At 35.7% G+C, this 20,851-nt stretch overlaps 1 protein-coding gene across 1 annotated transcript; it reads left to right on the forward strand.

Annotated features, from left to right (window-relative positions):
• The first annotated feature begins 20,229 nt into the window (after positions 1-20,229).
• Positions 20,230-20,532, forward strand: LOC109117639 (small nuclear ribonucleoprotein E-like). The gene is given in 1 exon segment (XM_033760045.1): positions 20,230-20,532. A coding segment is annotated over 1 exon segment (279 nt). The 5' UTR covers positions 20,230-20,253.
• The last annotated feature ends 319 nt before the right edge of the window (positions 20,533-20,851 follow it).

Raw genomic sequence — 20,851 nt, forward strand, 5'->3', positions numbered from 1 at the left:
AAAAAAAAAAAAAAAAAAAAAAAAAAAAAAAGGAAATGATCAAGAGATGGATGGACCAGGGAAGGAGGGAAGAGAAAGAAGATTTAAAAAAAGAACAAACATGTATTATTCTGTATGTGTACCAATTCCCTCAGAGGAACGTAAACATTATGCACTACAAACATATAGTAATAAAAAAATGGAATGTACAAGACTGAGAATAAACCTAAATGTAAACTATGAATTTTGAATAAAAATATTTATGTGAGCTCATCAGTTGTAACAAATGTAACACTTTAGTGTAGAGATCGTGAGTCTGTGTGGGGGAGAAGGGAGACGTGAGAAATCTCTGTACCTTCTGTTCAGTTTTGCTATGAACCTAAAATTGTTTTTAAAAATAAAAATCTGTTTTTATAAAAAGTAAAATAGAATGATTGAAATGCTACCTTTAATTTTCTTTCTGAAGTTTGACCCAAAGCACAGATTGCTGCCTTTAATAAAAGATTAGTAAAGCAACTACTTCAGTTTTTATTCCATGTAATAAACCAATCCATTAGTGTCCATTCATTAAATGGATTCAATACTCATTCTGTATAGACCACTATGTTAAAAACTAGAAGATTTTAAAAAACACAATAAGAGATAGCTTTGACCTTATTTAATCACATTAGTGGAGAAGTCAGAATGAGAGGAAATTAAAGAGAAGTTTAGGAAAAAAAAAGAGAAATTTAGAGTGCATTGCAGCTAATCTTCCCCTGGTTCAACCTTTATTTCTATTTGTGTTTTGTGAGAGTAGAGTATTAAAAGTCACTTAAGCAAGTTTGCAATTAATTATTTAGAGGCTTCATACTTGAGGCACAGTTAGTTGATCAAATCAAATATGAGGAAACCATCCCTCTAAAGGAATGTCTAAGCTAAGTATTATCTGAAGGAGAGCAAATGTGGCCTAGAATCTATAGCATAGGGTCAGGACACAAAACCACAGATTCTACGACAGGAAATGTGCTTATCTTCCCATTAAAAGCACACTTCAAAAGATTAGGCACATACTTCAAAGGGTGTTTACCAGCCTATTTCTCTGATGCCTTGGTCTAGTAGCCAGTAATAACACCCCATTAGCACCTCATTAGCCAGGGCTCAAGAATGCTGGAAGAGTCCTAGACCAAGGAAGCACCTCCAGACCAAAACTTAGAGAGCCCCTCTACTTTTCTAACCACAATTGTAAAGGTTTCAATGGTCAGTCACCCCCCAAAACAATATGTGTCTGATTTCTGAGTTTGTGTCACCTAGATAAATGATAGCAAGGTAAGGAAAAACTGAACATCCAGGCACCATATATCAAAATTTTCCTTTAAAAATTCAACAAAGTAGTCATCAAGTCTGGGTGCACTTTGGTAAGAGTCTCCAAAATCTTAAACTGAAAATATAACTTTATCCCAACCTCAGAGCTTTTCAATAACCTTTTGATCTTTTCTGCATGCCATAGTTCAAAACACTCTTTCCTCACATAAAGAAAAATCATCTCCCTGAAAAGATTTCTTTTTTTGCATTTGGCATCCTACAAGAGTGCTAAACTTAAACTGAAAAATTTCCAGATGCATTTCACACAGTACTTATCTTGCAAGCAGTCACACCTAAAATGTTAATATAAACTGTACCATTGCCAATAACTAAGATTCTCAGAAACTTCATGTTATTTGAATGTTAAAGGAAGGTCAAGAATTGTAACATGTCAGGAGAGAGAGATTGAAACTTCTTGATGCTGTTTTGTTCTAAAGTATAATGTAGTGGCTAGTCTTTAAATAGCTAGAAAGCAAAACGGAAATTTATAATGAAAAAATACAATGACAAATATTCCTTTAAATTAATTATGTATTTCTAATGAAAACCAGATCAGTACACCTCAAATTCTGTAACCTTGTAATTAGTTCAAATTTCCCAAGGAATATCCAAGGGTTAGTCTGCTTGAAAATTCCATCAATAAAGAAAGAAAGAAAATACAGTCTTATTTGATGTTATCTTGTGAAAACACACTGGTAAAATAAATATCAGTTCTTTAATTCTAGACCAGTTATATAATTCAAGAGTAGCACCTGGACAACTTACTGACTATACAAATTCTGTGCTGTATGAAGAATCTGATAAATGATTAAATAAAAAATGCAAATATGTGCCTATTAAGTTCTTTACAAGTATAATGGGGAAGACATATTAAAACAATTTCTTTAGCTTAGTCCTAATTGTCTATTACCACCAGCAATAGTTTCTTCATCAAATAATTCTTTCATAAATCTATGCATATTTTATTCCAATACATACTATAGCTGATCTGAATCTTGCTTTTTAATAATGCATTTAGAACTTTTTTATATGTACGTAAAGACAGCACTCCTCTTTAATGGCTGATTGAAATTTTATATAGGCCATCATTTAACTTTGGGTTTCTACCAGTCTGGTAAAGTAAAGTAAGTGTAGAACTCCTTTCTTTTTTTTTTTTTTTAGCAATTTGGTTTCAATGACATGGTAGTTCTGTAAAATTCAAGGTAAGATCTTTCTCAATTTAATACCGGACCTGGGCATGGCAGCACACACCTATCTTACTTTTCTAATCCATTGATGTTTGCTATTATCACTATTAAGTTCTTATTTCTGCTTTCATAAAGATAATTTTGAGGGGCTTTTCCCAATTTCTTATGTTAAAATATTATTTAATTTGGTTATCAAGAACATGAATATTCTCCTAAGCATAGCTTTACATGCATATAGCTTTTCATATATCTTTTTAATAGTACTATTTTCCATATGCTCTGCAATTTCATTTCTCATTTGTCTCTTTCACCTAAAAATTTCTATTTTTTGGTGTTATTTTTTTTAATTCTACATGGTTGAGATTTTATTTCATTTTGGTACTAAATTTCTATTTTCAGTATGTTGTAACCCAATCCTCTATTCCTTTTAGTCTGCAGAGTGCATCGTAGTTTTCTTTGTGCCCATATGTATGATATCACTTAAAAATTTTCCAAATACATTAAAAATGGGACTGTCTTCTATGATTTCAATTTGTTAAATATTGTTTAAGTTTCATCAGACATTTCTCAAGGAAGATTCAAGGGAGTTCCAATCCTCACATTCTATCATATCTGATATTATCTATCTGTGTCCTTTATACATAAACAGCTTGACTTGGTCCAAAAATTCCTTAAATTTTCTGGTAAAAGATTCATTCCCTCACAACTTCCTCTTCTGCCCATTGTTTTCTTCTATGACCTTTTTTTGAAAAAGTAATGTTGTCTTCAATATTAAGGCATCTTGGGATAATATGAAGAGTTACATGTTTAAATTATTTTTTATACTTCCTCAAACAACCATTAATCTAATGTGATTTATTCATCTATTTTATGTAGTAACAATAATTACTATTGATGAGCTCTGCTGTGGTTTAGATATGGTTTGAACATGAATCCCACAGTTTTCATATGCTAGGAGCTTGGTCCTCAGTCTGGTGATTTTGTGAAATGGTGTAATTATTAGGTGGCGGTGCCCAATAGAAAATGCTTAGGTAGTAGGGGAACCACCATGGTGATGGTGTTAATACTTCTCTCATGAAAGTATATTCTTGTTCCCACAGGAAGTCCTGGGAGGGTGGGGCATTTAAATAGGAGATGATCACGTGTGTTGACCCTTTCTATGCACTACCATTTCCTTTTGCTCTTCTCCACCATGTTGCAATGTGGCCAAAGCAACTCAACAGAGGCCAAGCAGATAGAGCTGTCTATTCTAGAACTTTTAGTCTCCCAAAGGTTGAGCTATATAAACCTTTTTTCTTTATAAAGAATCCATCCTCCGGTATTTTGTTATAGCAACAGAAAATAAACAAAAACAAGCTCCTATTCCTCTTTCCTTCATCTTAAATATCTATGTATATTCCTCATGTTGATTCTTTCCAGATGATGAGTAGATTAGTATTCTCAGGCTACCATAACAGATTACCACAGACTTTATGACTTAAACAACTGAAATGTACATTCTCTAATTCTGGAGGCTTAAAGTCCAAGATTAATGTACTGAAAAGATTGGTTCCTTGTGAAGCCTGTCTTCCTGGTTTATAGAGGGCCACTTTCTTACCATGTCTTTTCATCTTTTCCTCTTGTTACACAAGGATAAACAGATGTCTTTCCTCTTCTTATAAAGCACACCAGTCCTATTGGAATAGAGACTCACCGTAGTGATGTCACTTAACCTTAACTATCTCCTTAATAGGCCTATACACAAACCAATTACATTGGAGGGTAGGGATTCCATATATGAACTTGAAATGGGACATGGTTGATCTATAACAGTGATATCTTTAAATGGAAACATCTCTTTCAAGACTAGTTGACATTGGTGTGGGAGGCATCAGGGAGACAACATGAGAACACAAGAGTCATGAATTCAAAAATATTGACTCAGAATACTTTGTTACTACTTTTGAGACCTAGATATGTCTCCCATTCCATGATCCCTGCATTCAAATTGCTAATCCCTCTCTCTTTCTGGTCCACCCCACATCACCAAGAGATTTCTTCCCAGAACATTGTGAGGCATCTTTAGAGTGATAGTAACCATTTGTCTGACATTCCAGAAAAAAAACTGTATGCATTCCTACATATGCAAAGATAATAGTTTACTATAAAATCCCCAATATAAAGCATATATAATACACACAATTTCCTTTGTTTTTATAGTATGTATTTGTGATATGTAATGACTACATTCAGCTTGGAGAATATATATGGCATCTTGTTTATTTTTACTGCTCTTATTTCCCTTTCCCTCGACTCTCCCTCCTTCCCCAGGTTCCCTTCCCATCTCTACCAAGACTATCTCTCTACAAATGACACAAAATTATCCTTCTTCAAATATACCGCATTTTAATGCACTCATCAATTGATGAATATATAGGTCACTTCCATGATTTAGCATTCTGAGTTGCACTGCTATAAACGTAGGTATATATGTATCACTATAACATAAGGTTAGCTCTTTTACAAAGATACCCAGGAGAGGTCGAGCTAGGTCAAAGGGAATGTCTATTTTTAGCTTTTTGAGAAATCTCCATACTGATTTCCAATTTGGTTGTATTAGTTTACATTCCTACCAACAATGTATAAGTGTTTCTCTCTCCACAAAACTTTACCAGCATTTGTTGTTTTTTGAGTCTAAAATAGTCACTTTTATTGCAGTAAGGTAGAATTTCAGTGCTTTGATTTGTATTTCTCTAATCACTAAAGATGCTGAACATTTTTTTCATGCATTTATTGGCTATTTTTACTTTTGAGAAGTGTATTCATTTCAGTTGCTACTTTTGGCACTGATTTTTTAGTTCTTTATAATTTTATTTATTAATTTTCCAAGTAATTGGCTAAAATAATGCCCATTCTGGCATCCGAAATGAACAGACATTTCTCATACAAAGAAGTGAAAGCAGCAAGAAAATATATGAAAAAATGTTCCACATCACTGGTCATTCGAGAGATGCAGATGAAAACAACACTGAGATTCCACCTCACCCCACAAAGAATGGCTGCTATCAAGAAATCACACAATAACAAATGTTGGCGGGGTTGTGGGGAGAAAGGAACCCTCCTCCATTGTTGGTGGGAGTGCAGACTAGTGCAACCACTATGGAAATCAATATGGAGATACCTCAAAGAGCTTGGACTGGAGGTTCCATTTGACCCAGCCATCCCTCTGTTGGGTATCTTTCCAAGAGAACTAAAAGAATCATATCACAGAGAAGTATGTGCACCCATGTTTATAGCGGCACAGTTTGTAATAGCTAAATCTTGGAAACAACCTATTTGCCCATCCGTTGGAAACTGGATAAAGAAGTTGTGGTTTTTCTATAAAATGGAATATTACTCAGCCATAAAGAGCGAGAGAATAGATTCATTCATAGGAAAATGGATACATATTGAAGATATACTCCTAAGTGAAATAAATAAGTCCCACATGTGTAAATACCAAATAGTTTCCCTGGTGTGAATATTCTGCAACAATGCATAAGATTCTAATAAGATTACTGACATTTAGAAATGGGAGGAAAGGAGCTAAAGGTGTAGGGAAGGTGTGATACGTAGGGGAAGAACAAAAAGGGAAAAGAAAAAAATGTGAGAGAATGAAAAGATGAAAATAAAGTGTTTGTAGATGGGGAGGGGAGGAGGGGGTGAAGGGAGGGCAGAGGTAAGGGGAAAAAAATGAGAATCAAGACTTGCCATGTAAAGGTACATGATCCCAACAATGAATGTAACTGTACTGTATCCCTAAATGTACCAATAAACTCATAATGTAGAAAAAAAAAAAATGCCCATTCTGTAGGTTGTACCAACTCTGTTGGTTATTTTCTTTGTTGTGCAGAGGCTATTCAACTTATTATAATCCCATTTGTTGATTCTTGGTACTATTTTGTGTGCAGATGGGGTTCTGTTCGGCAAATTTTTGCCTGTGTAAAGATCTGTGTCCACAAGTTTTACCATTTTTTTATTCCAGTAGATTCAGTGATTCTGTTTTTATATAGTTCTTTGGTGCATTTTCACTTCATTTTAGTACAGGGTAAGAAATATGGATTATGATTTATACTTCTGCATGTGGATAACTATTTTACCAGTACCATTTATAAAGAGGCTATCTCCTCTCCAATGTATAAAATGTACCAATAAACTTGATGAAAAAAATTGACACTTTTGTCAAAAATCATCTGGCTGAAATGTGGAAATCAATATGGAGATACCTCAAACAACTAGGATTAGAGGTCCAAATTGACCTAGCTACCCCTCTGCTTGGTATCTTTCCCAAAGATTTAAAAGAATCAAACCACAACAATATATGTGCACCCATGTTTATACTGGCACAGTTTGTAATAGCTAAAACTTGGAAACAGCCCAATTGCCCATCAACTGGAGACTGGATAAAGTAGACTTGGTTTTTTCTATAAAATGGAGTACTACTCAGCCATAAAGAATGAAAAACTAGAATCATTCATAGGAAAATAGATGCATATTTAAGCCATATTCTTAAGTGAAATAAATAGGACACACACATGTAAATGCCAAATAGTTTCTCTGGTGTGAAAAACTAAAACTGTAAATAAGATACTCAAGTGAAATTAAGTTCATCTATAGGCATTTTTTTCATGTAGTCTTAGTAACATCATTTTCATCGCTACTATTATCATGATCACCTTGATTCATAACCACCAGAGCTACTTCCTCATCAATTAATCAGTGAATGACTGGAGCTTTATTACTGATGTTAAAAAAATTCAATATCCTCTTCATCCAGCTTACTGATGGATTCCATGGGTATATTTTTTGCATATGTAAGAAGACCAGATATCATTTTTTTTCCCTTGATATACAGAATCCTTTAGAGTCTTGTTCCTCATCAATGAATCTAGTTGTAGGCCATATGTGCAAGCAGGCACAATCATGTCTTCAGACACTTATTCCAAGCCCTGGCAACAGCATAGGTGGCATCTTTCATATGATTCTAAACTTTTGAAAACTTCCCACAAACACAGTATTCCCCTGTTCACTGCTCTCTTCATTGATCTAAGGATACCCAGTTCATATCGCTGCACTAGTAAAGTCATAATTGGACTTCTGCAATTCATACATGGTACAAAGCTTATTTTTACAAGAATTGTTTTGTTTGTTTGTTTTTTGAGACAGGGTTTCACTATGTAGTTGACTTTGACTTGGAACTTGCTGTAGCCCAGGCTGGTCTTGAATTCACAGTGATCCTCCTGCCTCAGCCACCCAAGTGCTAGGATTACAGGTGTGCACCACAACACCCAGCTTTTATAAGAATTTCAACAAAAGATGCCAAAGAAGAAGAAAAATCTTGAAATAGGCATCCAGTCTAGCTTTCTTATAGTGGAGCAAGTCAGAAAAGATGTCCGTGGTGAGCCATACCTTTTGTTAACAATAGTAATGAATTGGTAAGAAACTCACTCCTTTAAAACAATGAGGATGTGGGGTTTTGCCTATCAACCCAGGTACATTTATGTGTGCCTGTTGCACTAGCACAACCTAGTACAGCTGGGTTGCCCTTGGTGTCCTTCAATCCTGCAGAGGCTGTCTTGTCAGCTAGAGGCAGTGTCTCTGGATAAATAACACCAAAATAGTGGTGTTCTATCAGTATTAGAGTTATGGCATCAAATTTTCTTCAGCAATGACCTCAACAAGGTCGTTAATAAATTTTAGCACTGCTTTGTAATCAGCACACACTGGATCACTATAAATCTCTAAAAACATAATGCCATGTCTTTTCTTAAATTTCTGCTTGCTGCATGTTCACAATTCCCTTCCACTTTCAGTTCATCATGATCTTTGCTTGTTTGATAATAAGTATATCATTAAATGGCTTGTGTTCACTGCAGCACTGATGGATCCAATTTTTCAAAACACTGTCAACATCTTCATGTTTAGTTTTATGCAGTGTTATGGTTTGTATGTAGATGTCCCCCAAAGCCTCATGTGCACATAGGTGGGGCTTTTCAGAGGTCATTGGATCTAAAATTAAGTAAGAATATGGAGTAAGGGTGTGTGATAACCAGATTAGTCCACTGACTGGGTCATCATGTTGGTGTGGTTGAATGAATTGAGGACACAAGGCCCAACCTGAGTATGGGTGCACAACCAATAGGTTTGTAGCCCGAATGCAATAAAAGGGGAAGGGAGACTTGTTGTTACTTCCTGTTTCCTGTTTCTTTCCTACCCCATGATGGACACTTTCTCCTTTACAATCCCCCTCTGCCACACCACCCTGCCTTGGAGCCAGTAACTATGGACTGACACCTCTACAAACTGTGAGATAAAATAAACATTTAGATTTTAGCTTCAAGAGGATGGGGGCTGGGGGAACCACGTGTCTGGCCTACACACATGCTTTAAAGGGGAATCTAGGTATGTGTGGAAAAGATGTATTACCAATAAAGGAGCTGAGAAGTCATTTTTCCCATAGGGACAGTGTTGTACTATTGAATTTTGACTGTGACCCACCATACAAGGTCAGGTATAGAATTTTCTTCTTTTTTTCCCCCTTAAATTTATTGGTGCATTTAAAACCAACAATACAGTTACATTTATCACTGGGATCTTGTGCCTTTACATGATATGTCTTGGTTCTCATTTTTTCTCTTACCTTAGCCTGCCCTTCACCCCCTTCACTCTTCCCTTATTTACAAAGTCTTTGTTTCCATTTTTTCATTTTTTCACATTTTTTCTTTTCCCTCATTTCCTTTCCCCTCCCCTTCCCACTTCCCCTTTACCCATTTTGTTCCTATTTTACACTACCAGTTATACCACTTGAACCTTATTTACACTTTTAGTATTTCACTACAGAGAAACTATTCTATATTTACTCATGTGTCCAATTTTTTCACTGAAGAGTATAGCCTCAGTGTGCATCCCTTTAGTGATAAATGTCTCTAGTTTCTTGGTCTTTATGGCTTAGGAGCACTCCATTTTATTAACACACATACACACACACGCACACATTTTCTTTATCCAGTCTCCATATTATGGGCATTTGGGTTGTTTCCAAGATTTAGCTATTACAAACTGTGCCACCATAAGCATGGGTGCACATAGATCACTGTGGTATGATTCTTTTAATTCTTTTGGAAAGATACCCAGCAGAGGGATCGCTGGGTCAAATGGGACCTCTAATACTAGTTCTTTGAGAATCTCTATTTTTATTTCCACTGTTGTTGTTCCAGTCTGCTCTCCCACCAACAATGGAGAAGGGTTCCTCTTTACCTGCAGACCCACAAACATTTGGTTTTGCTTGATTTCTTGATAGAAGCCATTCTTTCTGGGGCAAGGAGGTGAAATCTCAGTGCACCTCTCGGATGACCAGTGATATGGAACATTTTTTTATATATTTATTTGCTGCTTTTACTTCTTTGCCTGAGAAATGTCTGTTCATTTCAGATGCTCATTTTTAAATTGGGTCTTTATATTTGGGGGGTCTGATTTTTTTTTTTGAGTTCTTGATATATTCTAGATAGTAGTCCCTTGTCTGAAGAGCAGCTGGTAAATTTTTTCCCACATTGTAGGTTGTCTTTTATCTCTATTGATGGTTTCTATGGCACTCCAAAAACTTTTTAACACAATGAGATCCCAGGTGTTGATTCTTTGTGCAAGTTATCGTGCTGCTGAGGATTTTTTTCATGAAGTCTTTTCCTATGCCAATGTCTTTGAGAGTTCTACCTAACTTATCTTCCAACAAGTTTAGTGTTTCTTTTTGTTATTTAGGTCTTTAATTCACTTGGATTCTAGATTAATGCATGGTGAAAGATCAGGATCTAGTTTTAATCTTTGGCATGTTGAAAGCCAGTTTTTCCAACACTATTTATTAAAAAGTCTATCTTTCCTCCAGTGAGGATGGTTGGCTCCTTTGTCAAAGATGAGGTAGCTGAATATGTCTGGGTTATTTCTGCATCTCCAAACCTATTCCATTGATCCTTGGGTCTGTTTCTTTGCCAGTATCATGCTGTTTTTGTCACAGTGGTTTTGTAGTATAGCTGCAAATTGGAGATTGTGATACCCCCTGCCATGTCTCTGTTGCCTAGAATGGTTTTTGCTATAGTAGGTCTCTTCTTGTTCCAAATGAATTTTTTGGATTGTTTTCTCAAGTTCTGTAAAATATACTGTTGGAGTTGCAATGGGGACTGCATTGGATCTTTATAGCAGTTTTGGAAGTATGGCCATTTTCACCATGTTGAGTCTTCTTACCCAGGAGCAAGAATTGTCTTTCCATCTTCTTATATGCTTTTCTATCTCTTTTTTCAGAGTGGTGTAATTTTCAGTATAGAGTTTTTTTGTCTCCTTCATTATATTGATTCCTAGATACTTCATTTTTTTGGATGCTATGGTGAAAGGAACTGTTTCCCTAATTTCTATCTCAGTGAGTCTGTTATTTGTGTTAAATAAGCCTACTGATTTTTGAGTGTTGACTTTGTATCCCAGCTACTCTACTGAATCTGTCAATTAAGTCTAGCAGCATTTTGGCTGAGTTTTTTTTTTTTTTTTGTCTTCTGTGTAGATTATCATATCATCAGCAAATAGTAACAGATTAATTTCTTCCTTTTTTATCTTTACTGATTTTATTTCTTTCTCATGTATAATTGCTGCAGCTAATGTTTCTTTTGAGCAGTAGGGGTGATAATGGGCATCCTTGTCTTGTTCCTAATTTTAACATGAAGATTTTCAGTTTATGACCACTTAGTAGGATATTGGCTGTTGGTTTTTCATGGATAGCCTTTATCAGGTTGAGATAAAGACTATCTATTCTAATTTTCTGTAGGGTTTTTTTTTTATCATGAAAGGGCATTGAATTTTGTCAAATGTTTTTTCTCCATCTACTGAGGCGATCATATGATTTTTGTCCTTGACTCTGTTGATGTAGTGTATTACATTTATTGATTTATATATGTTGGACCATCCTTGCACCCTGGGATAAATCTGACTTGGTCAGTGTGTATGATCTTCTTGATCATCTTCTGTATTCTGTTTGCCAGTATCTTATTGAAGATTTTTGCATCTATATTCATTAGGAAGATTTGCCTGAAATTCTCTTTTTTTGGTTGAGTCTTTCCCTGGTTTTTGAATCAAAGTAATACTTGCTTCCAGGAATTAATTTGGAAGTATTGCTTCCCTTTCAATTTCATTGAAGAGTTTAAAGAGTAGTGGATGATAGTTCTTCTCTAAATGTCTTGAAGAGTTCAGCAGTGAAGCCATCAGGACCTGGGCTTTTCTTTCTTGGTAGTGTTTTAATTATATTTTCAATTTCACTGATTGTAGTTGGTGTGTTTAGACTTTTTATGTCTTCATTCAACTTTGAAGTTCATATATATCTAGGAATCTGTCTATTTCTTCTGTATTTTCCATTTTATTAAAGTACAGGTTTTCAAAGTAGGTATTGATATCCTCTGATTTCTCCTGGATCTATTGTGACTTCACCTTTTTTAGCCCTAATTGCATGAATTCAAGCCTTTTCTTTCCTTTTTTGATAAGGTTGGCTAAGGGTTTATTGATTTTATTTATTCTATCAAAAAACCAATTCTGCAATTCATTGATGTTTTTGGTATCATTCTCTTAGTCTCCACTCAATTGATTTCTGCTCTGATATTTATAATTTCCACCCCTTCTACAAGCTTTTTGTTTATCTTGCTCTTCTTTTTCTAGAAGTTTAAGGTTAAGCATTAGGCTGTTTATTTGAGCTCTTTCTATTTTCCTAGTATTGATAATTACTGCTATGAATTTCCCTCATAGAACAGCTTTCAATGTATCCCATAGATTCCTGTATGTTGCATTGGCATTATCATTTAATTATAGAAACTAATTTCTTTTTCAATTTCCTCTGTGACCCAATGGTTGTTCAGCAGGGTGCTATTTAATCTCCATATGTTTGTAAAGTTCTTGTGGTTTCTTAAGCTATTGATCTCCACTTTAATTGTACTATTTTCTGACAATATACAGGGGATAACCTTTGCATTTATGTAAGCATGTTCTATGAGTTAGCATGTGGTCTATTATGGAGAATGACTCATGTGAAGCTAAAAAGAATATCTATTTTGATTTTATGGGGCAGAACACTCTGTAGACATCTACTATGTCTGTTTGTTCTAAGACTTGGTTCAGTTCTGCTATTTTGTTGTTGATTTTTTGTCTAGATGATATGTCTATTTGTGTCAGTGGAGTATTGAGGTCCCCCACTATAATTGTATTAGTGTTTATTTCATTTTTCATATCCATTAATGTTTGTTTTGTACATTTGGGGGTATTAGTACTTGCTGCATATATAGTTATGATTGTCATTTCTTCCTCTTGTATTGTTCCCTTTATGAGGATGTAGAGGCCTTCTTTGTCTCTCTTAATTAGTTTTGGTTTGAAATCTACTCCATCTGCAAATAAGATAGCTACTCCTGCTTTTTTCTGGGCTCCTGTCACATACAGAACTGTTTTCCATCCTTTTACTCTGAGTCTATGAATTTCTTTGTGGATTAAGTAGGTTTCTCATGTACAGCATATAGTTGGATTTTGCTTCTTAATCCATTTTGTCAGCCTGTTTCTTTTGATTGGTGAATTGAGGCCATTAACATTGATGGTTATAACTGTTTTGTATTGACTTTTCATTGTCATGTCATTTTCCTGTTGAGGGTTCTTATTTTTTTATTTTTCCTTCTCTCCCTTTAATTTCTGACCTTGCCTGGTATATTGGCTCTGTTTGCCCTTATTGAGTTCTGGCCTTCATTTTCTTTTTCCAAGATATTTTTTAAAAGTGTTTGGAGTGCCACTTTGGTGTTCATGAGCTTTCTTGGGTTCTTTGTCATGGAAGTATCTTATTTCCCCATCTATTTTGAAAGATAGTTTTGCAGGATACATCAGTCTAGTTTGGAGGTTGTTTTCTTTTAGTCCTTGAAATACCTCACTCCAGGCTGTCCTTGACCTGAGGTTTTGTGTTGTAAAGGCTGCTGTGATTCTGATAGGCTTTCCTTTGCATGTGATTTGTTTCTTTTCTCTAACTGCTTGCAGTATTTTGTTCTTTTGTTGGGTTCCCAGGATCTTGATTATTATTTGTCTAGGTGTAGTTTTTTTTGTTGTTGTTGCTGTTGTTGTTGTTTTTTTATCATGGCTATTTGGAGTCCTATATGGCTCACTTATCTGTACATCAAATTCCTCCCTTCTGTTTCAGAAGTTTTCTGTCATTAATACTGTTAACCATTTTTTATGTCATTTTACTTTTTCCTGTTATTTCATGGATACCTATCAGTCTAACATTATTCTTTTTTGCATCATTTAAGAGTTGTTGGATTGTTTGTTTGTTTGTTTTTTAATGATCCCTTACTGTTTTTAAGAGATTTATCTTTTCATGGTCACTGACTGCAATCCTATGTTCTAAATGTGAAATTCTATCTTCATATCTTTCATTCTGCTGCAAATGCTTTCAATGGAGGTTTGAATCTCCTTGATATCTGTATGAATCTATTTCATGGATTCAATTTCTTTCCTATGTTGGGCATTCATTGTTTCTGTTTCTTTCATATGCTGGACATTCATGGTTTCTGCCATGGTCCTGAGCTCAGCTATTTTTTTGCCTGTTTCTGTTCTAGAGTCTCTAATCATGACTTTCATTGTGCTCACCATCTCTGTGGTTATCTGGGAAATTATTTCTGTTTTGAATTTTTCTAGAGCCTCATTTATCTGTTATTTTTAACTTCCTGTGCCATTGGTTCAGGGTGCCCAGATGTTTGACTATCCATCTTTTCCACCTCATTTCCCCAAGAGTTTACGTTTGGTGAGGTGGAAGTTTGTGTTTGTGCCTTGCTTAAGTGAGTTCTCAGTTCTATTTTTGTTGTTGGTACTGTCCTTGCTTTAGTTCCTGGTTAATACTTCAATATTCCAGACATAGCTGGTCTTAAATTTTGAGTCTTTAATGACTCTGAGGCAGTCTCATTTTTATGATACCAGACAAGACAACTGATTAGATCAATAACAACACCTTAGCCCCAAGTGATACAATCAGCAACACAATAGCATCAAGCACAGCTTAGAAAATGACAATTTGTAGTAGTTATTAATCTATCACCTTTAACTGTGTGAATCAAATCAAAATTAAGGGCCAGCCCAAGATATATTTATAGTGAATAATCTCTTCAATATAGCAACTCTATCCTTCAAGATGAGGATTTAGAAGGAGTTGGGGAGGGAGGAATAGATAGGATAGAAAAAGCTTAGAAGTGCAGTCAGAGGACACAGGAAGATCACACAAACTCTAGGAAGCTGTTGAAAAGAGAAGAAGACAGAACAAAATATACACAAGAGCAGAACAAACTAACAGCAATAGGGACGCTAGAGACTGTAATCACTTTCTTTTAAAACTAATAGCAATTGAGAGAAGGAAAAAGAGAAGAAAATGAAAAGAAAGAAAATAAATTCAAATTAGGATAAGAACAGGAACAAAAAGGGAAAGAAATGGAGATCAAGGTGGGTGAGAGAGAGACAAAGAAAAGAAAAGAAGAAAAAGAAGATAAAAAGGAAAAAATTGAGAAAAGAAAAATATAAAATTTTAAGTGATTAAAGATAAGAGAAAATATTACTTTAAAAATAAAAAAATACAAGTAGAAATAGAGGGCCTCCTTCAGGGTATGCCTCTGTTGATGCAATAGACAGTGTAGGCAGTAGTGTGCAGAACTAAGTTAATTAGTCTCAGCAAGCCAACAGCTGTCCCCTGAGGTTCAAGCTGATTTCTCTCTGCAAGGCCCAAGCTGAGATCTCTGACCTCCTGCTGGGTTGAATTCTGCAAAGTTCTGCTGTGGGTTCCAGATGTTTTTCCCCTGAAGTCAGACCAGGTTCCAATGTAATGTACTGGTCCCTCCGACTTATCGACTATGGTGCTGTGGTGTGCCTTTATTGCAGATTTTCTTCACTTTTCCAGGGGGCTTCACCTTTCATCTAGGAGCCTCAGAGAGGCCCTCTTTCTCTTGTTCATGGTGGGGGGGTCACAGACACTGCTGTGTTGGTGCCAATGTGGCTGGGATCCTCTGCCACATTGAGCCAAAGGGGCGGGCCTAGCAGAGGGTCTCGTTCTGCTTCTATGCTCCTCTGTTCCTCCACACCTAAGAGGCAGATCCAGGTATAGAATTTTCTATTTGTGGTGTTATCTTGGTACTCGATGATTCAGAATTTGGCACAATTTGGGTTTGGACTTCAGGTTAAGAATGTTTAACTTTATCTTCATTCATGTTAATAAGATGAAAGTGAAATAACGAAAGGCATACATGTGAGAACTTCACCTCTTTCTCATTGAACTGAGAAACTTCTCTGCCGAAATAGTGGTTTTTTAATGATCTAGAATGCTTCCTCAACCTTTGTGCAATAGACAAGAGACAGTTAATTTCACTTCGCATTATGTTAATATTTTTCCACCACTTTAAGTCTAAGTAAAGAGTGAGAGAATAAATCATGTGCTAATTTGTAGTATTTGGAGATTGTCATGGTATAAATACTCCCACTGCTGCTGATTTCAAACCACCAACATGATACATCACCAGCCACAGGGCTGGAAAAAAAGGCACACTTTTATACAGTATTTTCACAAGATAGATACAATCTCTGTGAATAACCTGAGGAGCATAGATAATAATAACATAATAACTGAGGAGTGGTAGTTTTGAGTATTTATTGCCTTTGCTTTAATATAGTTTAATTTTATCATGTAATTTTAATAGTGGCTGTGCTAACAATCAACTTTCAATCTTTTGAAGATACACAGATCAGTTCAAGAGAGGAGGGATATGCCAGCTCAAGCACACAAGTATTAAGCTGTCTGTTATTGCCTACTACATCTATTTTCTCTCTATCTTCTGTCTTCCTAGTGGTCACCATGCTCATGATAAAGTACTATGTCTGAGCAATTTTGTTTATAGCCCCCGTGTGCCTCCTCATATTGTAAATCCAAATTCATTGACCATCCTTCTGACAATCTAAATGCACAGACCCTGGCATTTCAGGGAGAGATCCTTGGGTGAGGCTTTCAGGATTCAGTCTCCAACAGATGCAGCACTTTCCTTACTGTCACAGATTATGGATGTACATATGTGCCAGCACATTGAGGGTCTTCCCAGTTAGGTCCTAATTTCACTGGTTTGGGTATACAGTTTGTCATAATTTGCATGCTTGGCTATTGCTCATTTTCCTTGAAAATGGTATTTCTTACCTGTTTCTTACCATTTTGGAGGTTTTTTTTTTTTATTTCAAGGAATACATTGGGATGCAAACACATTTTCTAGGCATTTCTAGGCACATTTTTCTGTAGTAAAAACTCTGCATTTGGTCTTAAATTTAAACATCTTTTGTTCAAGAGCCAAGTTGCTCATTACATGTAATGCCTTAACTATATACAATTTAAAAGAGGTTTCATAAGAAAATGCAGTGTAGCCACAACAAAATAAATGCCCTTCACAGACACAAGTGCTGAGTATATGGAGAATAATTACAGTGGTGAAAAAACATTTATATGTTAGGAAATTCACTGATCTTATACAAACGTTTAGAGAACTAGATCTTTTTAATCCTCAAATGAAACGTATTACACATATTATATAATGATAAAAAATGAAGAACTTTCCGCATATGTTTCCCATATAATTGGAAGAAACAGTTTTTAAGGAGGGAAAACAATAACACTGACTCACAATCAAGTCATTCCAAAGTGGCGGATTGTGTGGCATTTATTCCCCATTTGTAGAATATTTACAAGGGGAGAGGGAAGGTCTACATCATTCCCACAAAGTCTTTTTGCTGAAAGGAAACATGTCATTGGACAGAGAGTTACAGAGGAAAAAACAGAGGTATGTGATTACATGCTTAAGTTTATTTTGTTTTTTTCCTACATATTTGTTTCAGAACACTTGGAGATATATCCTAACATATCTGCATGCTATTTCTTCTTCAAATTTTACCTCCATAAGAGAGAAAGAAGACAACATGACCTACAGCAAGATAACAAAAATAAATAGTTTCTTGGAAGGACAAATAAAAGCTACGTGAGCAGTGAGCCGTGTGGCATAGATTCATTCAATATGAAACTACTTATCAGGCCAAAAGTGGGCTATCTTCCCACAGGAAGTTGTAAGGCGGATGTGCTGGTAAATCTTATCTGCAGAGGAAGATGGATGCTCCCTAGAATAACACTGACTCCATCAAGTTTGCACAGAAGAGTTTTCAGATAAATGCCTTTCCACAAGTAATCTTCTCTCAAAATGCAGCCTCCAGACATGAGAAGCCAGAGGAATGGCTTAGGGCTGCGGAACGGAACTTTCTGAACATGCACAGTAAAGAATGCAAGTCTTTGTAATTGAGAAATGAGATCACTTTGAAAAATAAATGTCTAGAAACAGAGCAATTGCGCAAGTAGGCATGCCTTTGGAGCCTCAAGGAAAAAAAAAATGCATTCTCGAAATTAATCTTTACATCTGTTTCCAGAGCCCTCATTCAGAAGTTGACACTTTCATACAAAGAACACCCTAGTGCTGACTGTGACAAGCAGGCGGCATTGCCAGCAATTTACTAGCAACCCATAAATCTGTGGGAAACCCTCTACAACCACCCTTCCTGAACTCTAGCAACCTGTCCTTGTCCCCTGAAATTTGGAAACTTAGAGAGAAGAGAGAAAATAAAAGCAACATAAAGTGTGAGAAGAAAATAGCCCAATATATAAAATAAAACACAAAAGCAGACTGGATTATGCCAGGGAGCCATCTGCACAGCTGAAGGCTTCTTAGGGCAAAAAGGCTCCACTGTTTTTGAATCAATTGCTTCCTATTCACAGGCTCACTGTATAGAGCTAAATTCAAAATGGCTCTCAGGAAATTCTTGCCAATCCTGTGGTCTGATTTTAGGCTCTATTTTTCCCTTTCTTTTTAAGACCCGAGAATGTAAGTATGTATCAGTGCTGTAAACTTGCCAGTGTTCACTGGAATGAGTCAAAGGGACCTGGCATTCAATCACAGGGATTTGAGTTGCTAATAAATACAGCAGGCCCTTCCATTGTTGATTAATTCTGACTGAAATCTAAACACCAAACAACAAACACTCTCTGAACTGCTCTGGTACCCATTAGTTTGATGTGTTTATTAGACAGGGCTGTGTTCTTTCAAGTTTATTAACAACAGATTAAAAAACTGCAAACAAATCTAGGTTTCTTTTTATGATTTAAAAGTGCGAGTACCATTTACAAATGTTTTTAGGGTTTGACAGTAAATCCAAACAAAGCTAAAAAAAATACCATCATGTCAAATTAAAATCTTGGTACAAAATATGAATAGTCACCATCAATGTGCAGCTGCTGTTACTCAGACAAATAACCAAGCCTATTTAATGTTATAACTTTTACAATTGTCATTTTTAAAAACAATTCATCCTTGAATAGGGATCCAAGGAGTATTGTAGGAGATGTAAATCTTTACAAGTAATGTGCTTTATTGATTACATGTAAAGATTATAGAGCTTAATAAGATATTTCCATGGTATTTAACTATATCTACCATATAGCAAGGTTCCTGTGGATCATTATGAATGAATTGAATCAGCTAATATATGCCGGTGAATATAGAACAAGCTGTATATTATTTATTAGTAGTATTTGGAAGTTTTAAAAATATAAACACATGCATCCATGCAAAAATAATCAATAGTGCCTGGTAATCAAAGATTCAAGAGATCAAACACTGTAAGAACAAGTTTTCAAACCTTTTGAATGTACTTCCTCTGATTATAAAAGTATGGATGAATCTTCGAAAGTGTCCAAATTATATATATTTTTAACACCCTGGTAGAAGTTGTGAAAGTCCAAGAGAATCCAAAAAAAAGTTCAATTACTCCTATTTCAAATTTTTCAGTGCAAAGATGTAGTGGCACATAGCCATATTTATAATCCCAGGAAAATTAATATAAAAGATATTTACCTGAACTGATTTGGCTGATTTAAAGACTACTGCTATCCTGTGAATAAGTTTCACAATTATGTAAATCTTAAATAGGTGTTAAATAATATGTGAGGGAAGTGGCATTCCTGTTTTGGTGAAGGAAAACACTTTTCATCAAATCTAGAGCCTTGGGAAATCCACAAGTTCATGTGAGGCAACATCCTGATTTAAAAGCCTTCCATAAGTGCATCTGCTGTTGCATTCACAAAATATTCCAACCCAAATCTGTCACTTCAATATCTGGATTTTCCCCAGAGCTTCCCAGACCACCAGAGCTCAGCTCAGCAACTCCAAAATTAAATCATTCCCTCCTTTAATTCTAAATCATGTCCTCTTAATTTTTACATCATGTAAACTACTAAACTGTTATTCTTTGTGAGGGTTTTTTGTTCCAGAAGAGCATAACAGCCATGATAGCAAAGAGTAGAAGGCAAGAATAGCCCACTGTGAATTGTTTGGTCCAGACTACCTAAAGGTTACTATTATTATGGTTGCATTGGTCATAATTATGATTATGGCAGACAAAAGTAGTGTTTGGGTTTATGACATTGGTAACCAAATACTTTTTACCAAAAGACAGTATTATAACTATTTCAAAAAACATATGGTATGAAAAATATAGTGTTGGATCTAAAATGATGAAGACTCCAACATTTCCTTTAAAACACTCATTGTCAGTTCTGGAAGTGGCTATCTGAGGTAGTGTGGTAATGGTGTGGTCTTCGCGAGATTCCACCATGGCATACTGGGGCCCGGGCCAGAAAGTGCAGAAGGTGGTGGTGCAGCTCACCAACCTCATCTTCAGATACTTGCAGAATAGGTCCTAGACTCAGGAGTAGCTCTATAGGCAAGTGCATCTGCAGATAGAGGGCTGTATTACTGGTTTTGTTGAGTATGCGAACCTTGTATTAAATGATGCAGAAGAAACTCATTTTTTTAAAAAAGCAAGAAAACAGCTGGGCCTGATCACGCTGAAAGGATATAAGATTCCTCTGCTACAAAGTGTCTCCAACTAGAAATGATCAGTGAATTAAGAAGACAGCAGTGAAGTGAGGTGGCAATTATGATGTGTGAAAAATGTAGCCATTTAAGTGGTTTGTCCTGGGAGTATTTGTAAAATGTTTGTTTATATTGTTTTGATTACCCTTGTTATTACTGGACTGCAATAAATGTTGTAAGGTTGTTTTATTTTTAATTTTTTTTTTTTTTAGACAGGGTCTCACTATGTAGTTGAGACTGACCTGGAACTCACTATGTAGCCCAGGCTGGTCTCGAACTCACAGCGATCCTCCTGCCTCAGCCTCCCGAGTGCTGGGATTACAAGCATGTGCCCCC

Source organism: Fukomys damarensis, unplaced genomic scaffold (assembly GCF_012274545.1).
Source record: "Fukomys damarensis isolate Sample0158 unplaced genomic scaffold, DMR_v1.0_HiC HiC_scaffold_38, whole genome shotgun sequence".
In the NCBI taxonomy this organism is placed as follows: Eukaryota; Metazoa; Chordata; class Mammalia; order Rodentia; family Bathyergidae; genus Fukomys; species Fukomys damarensis.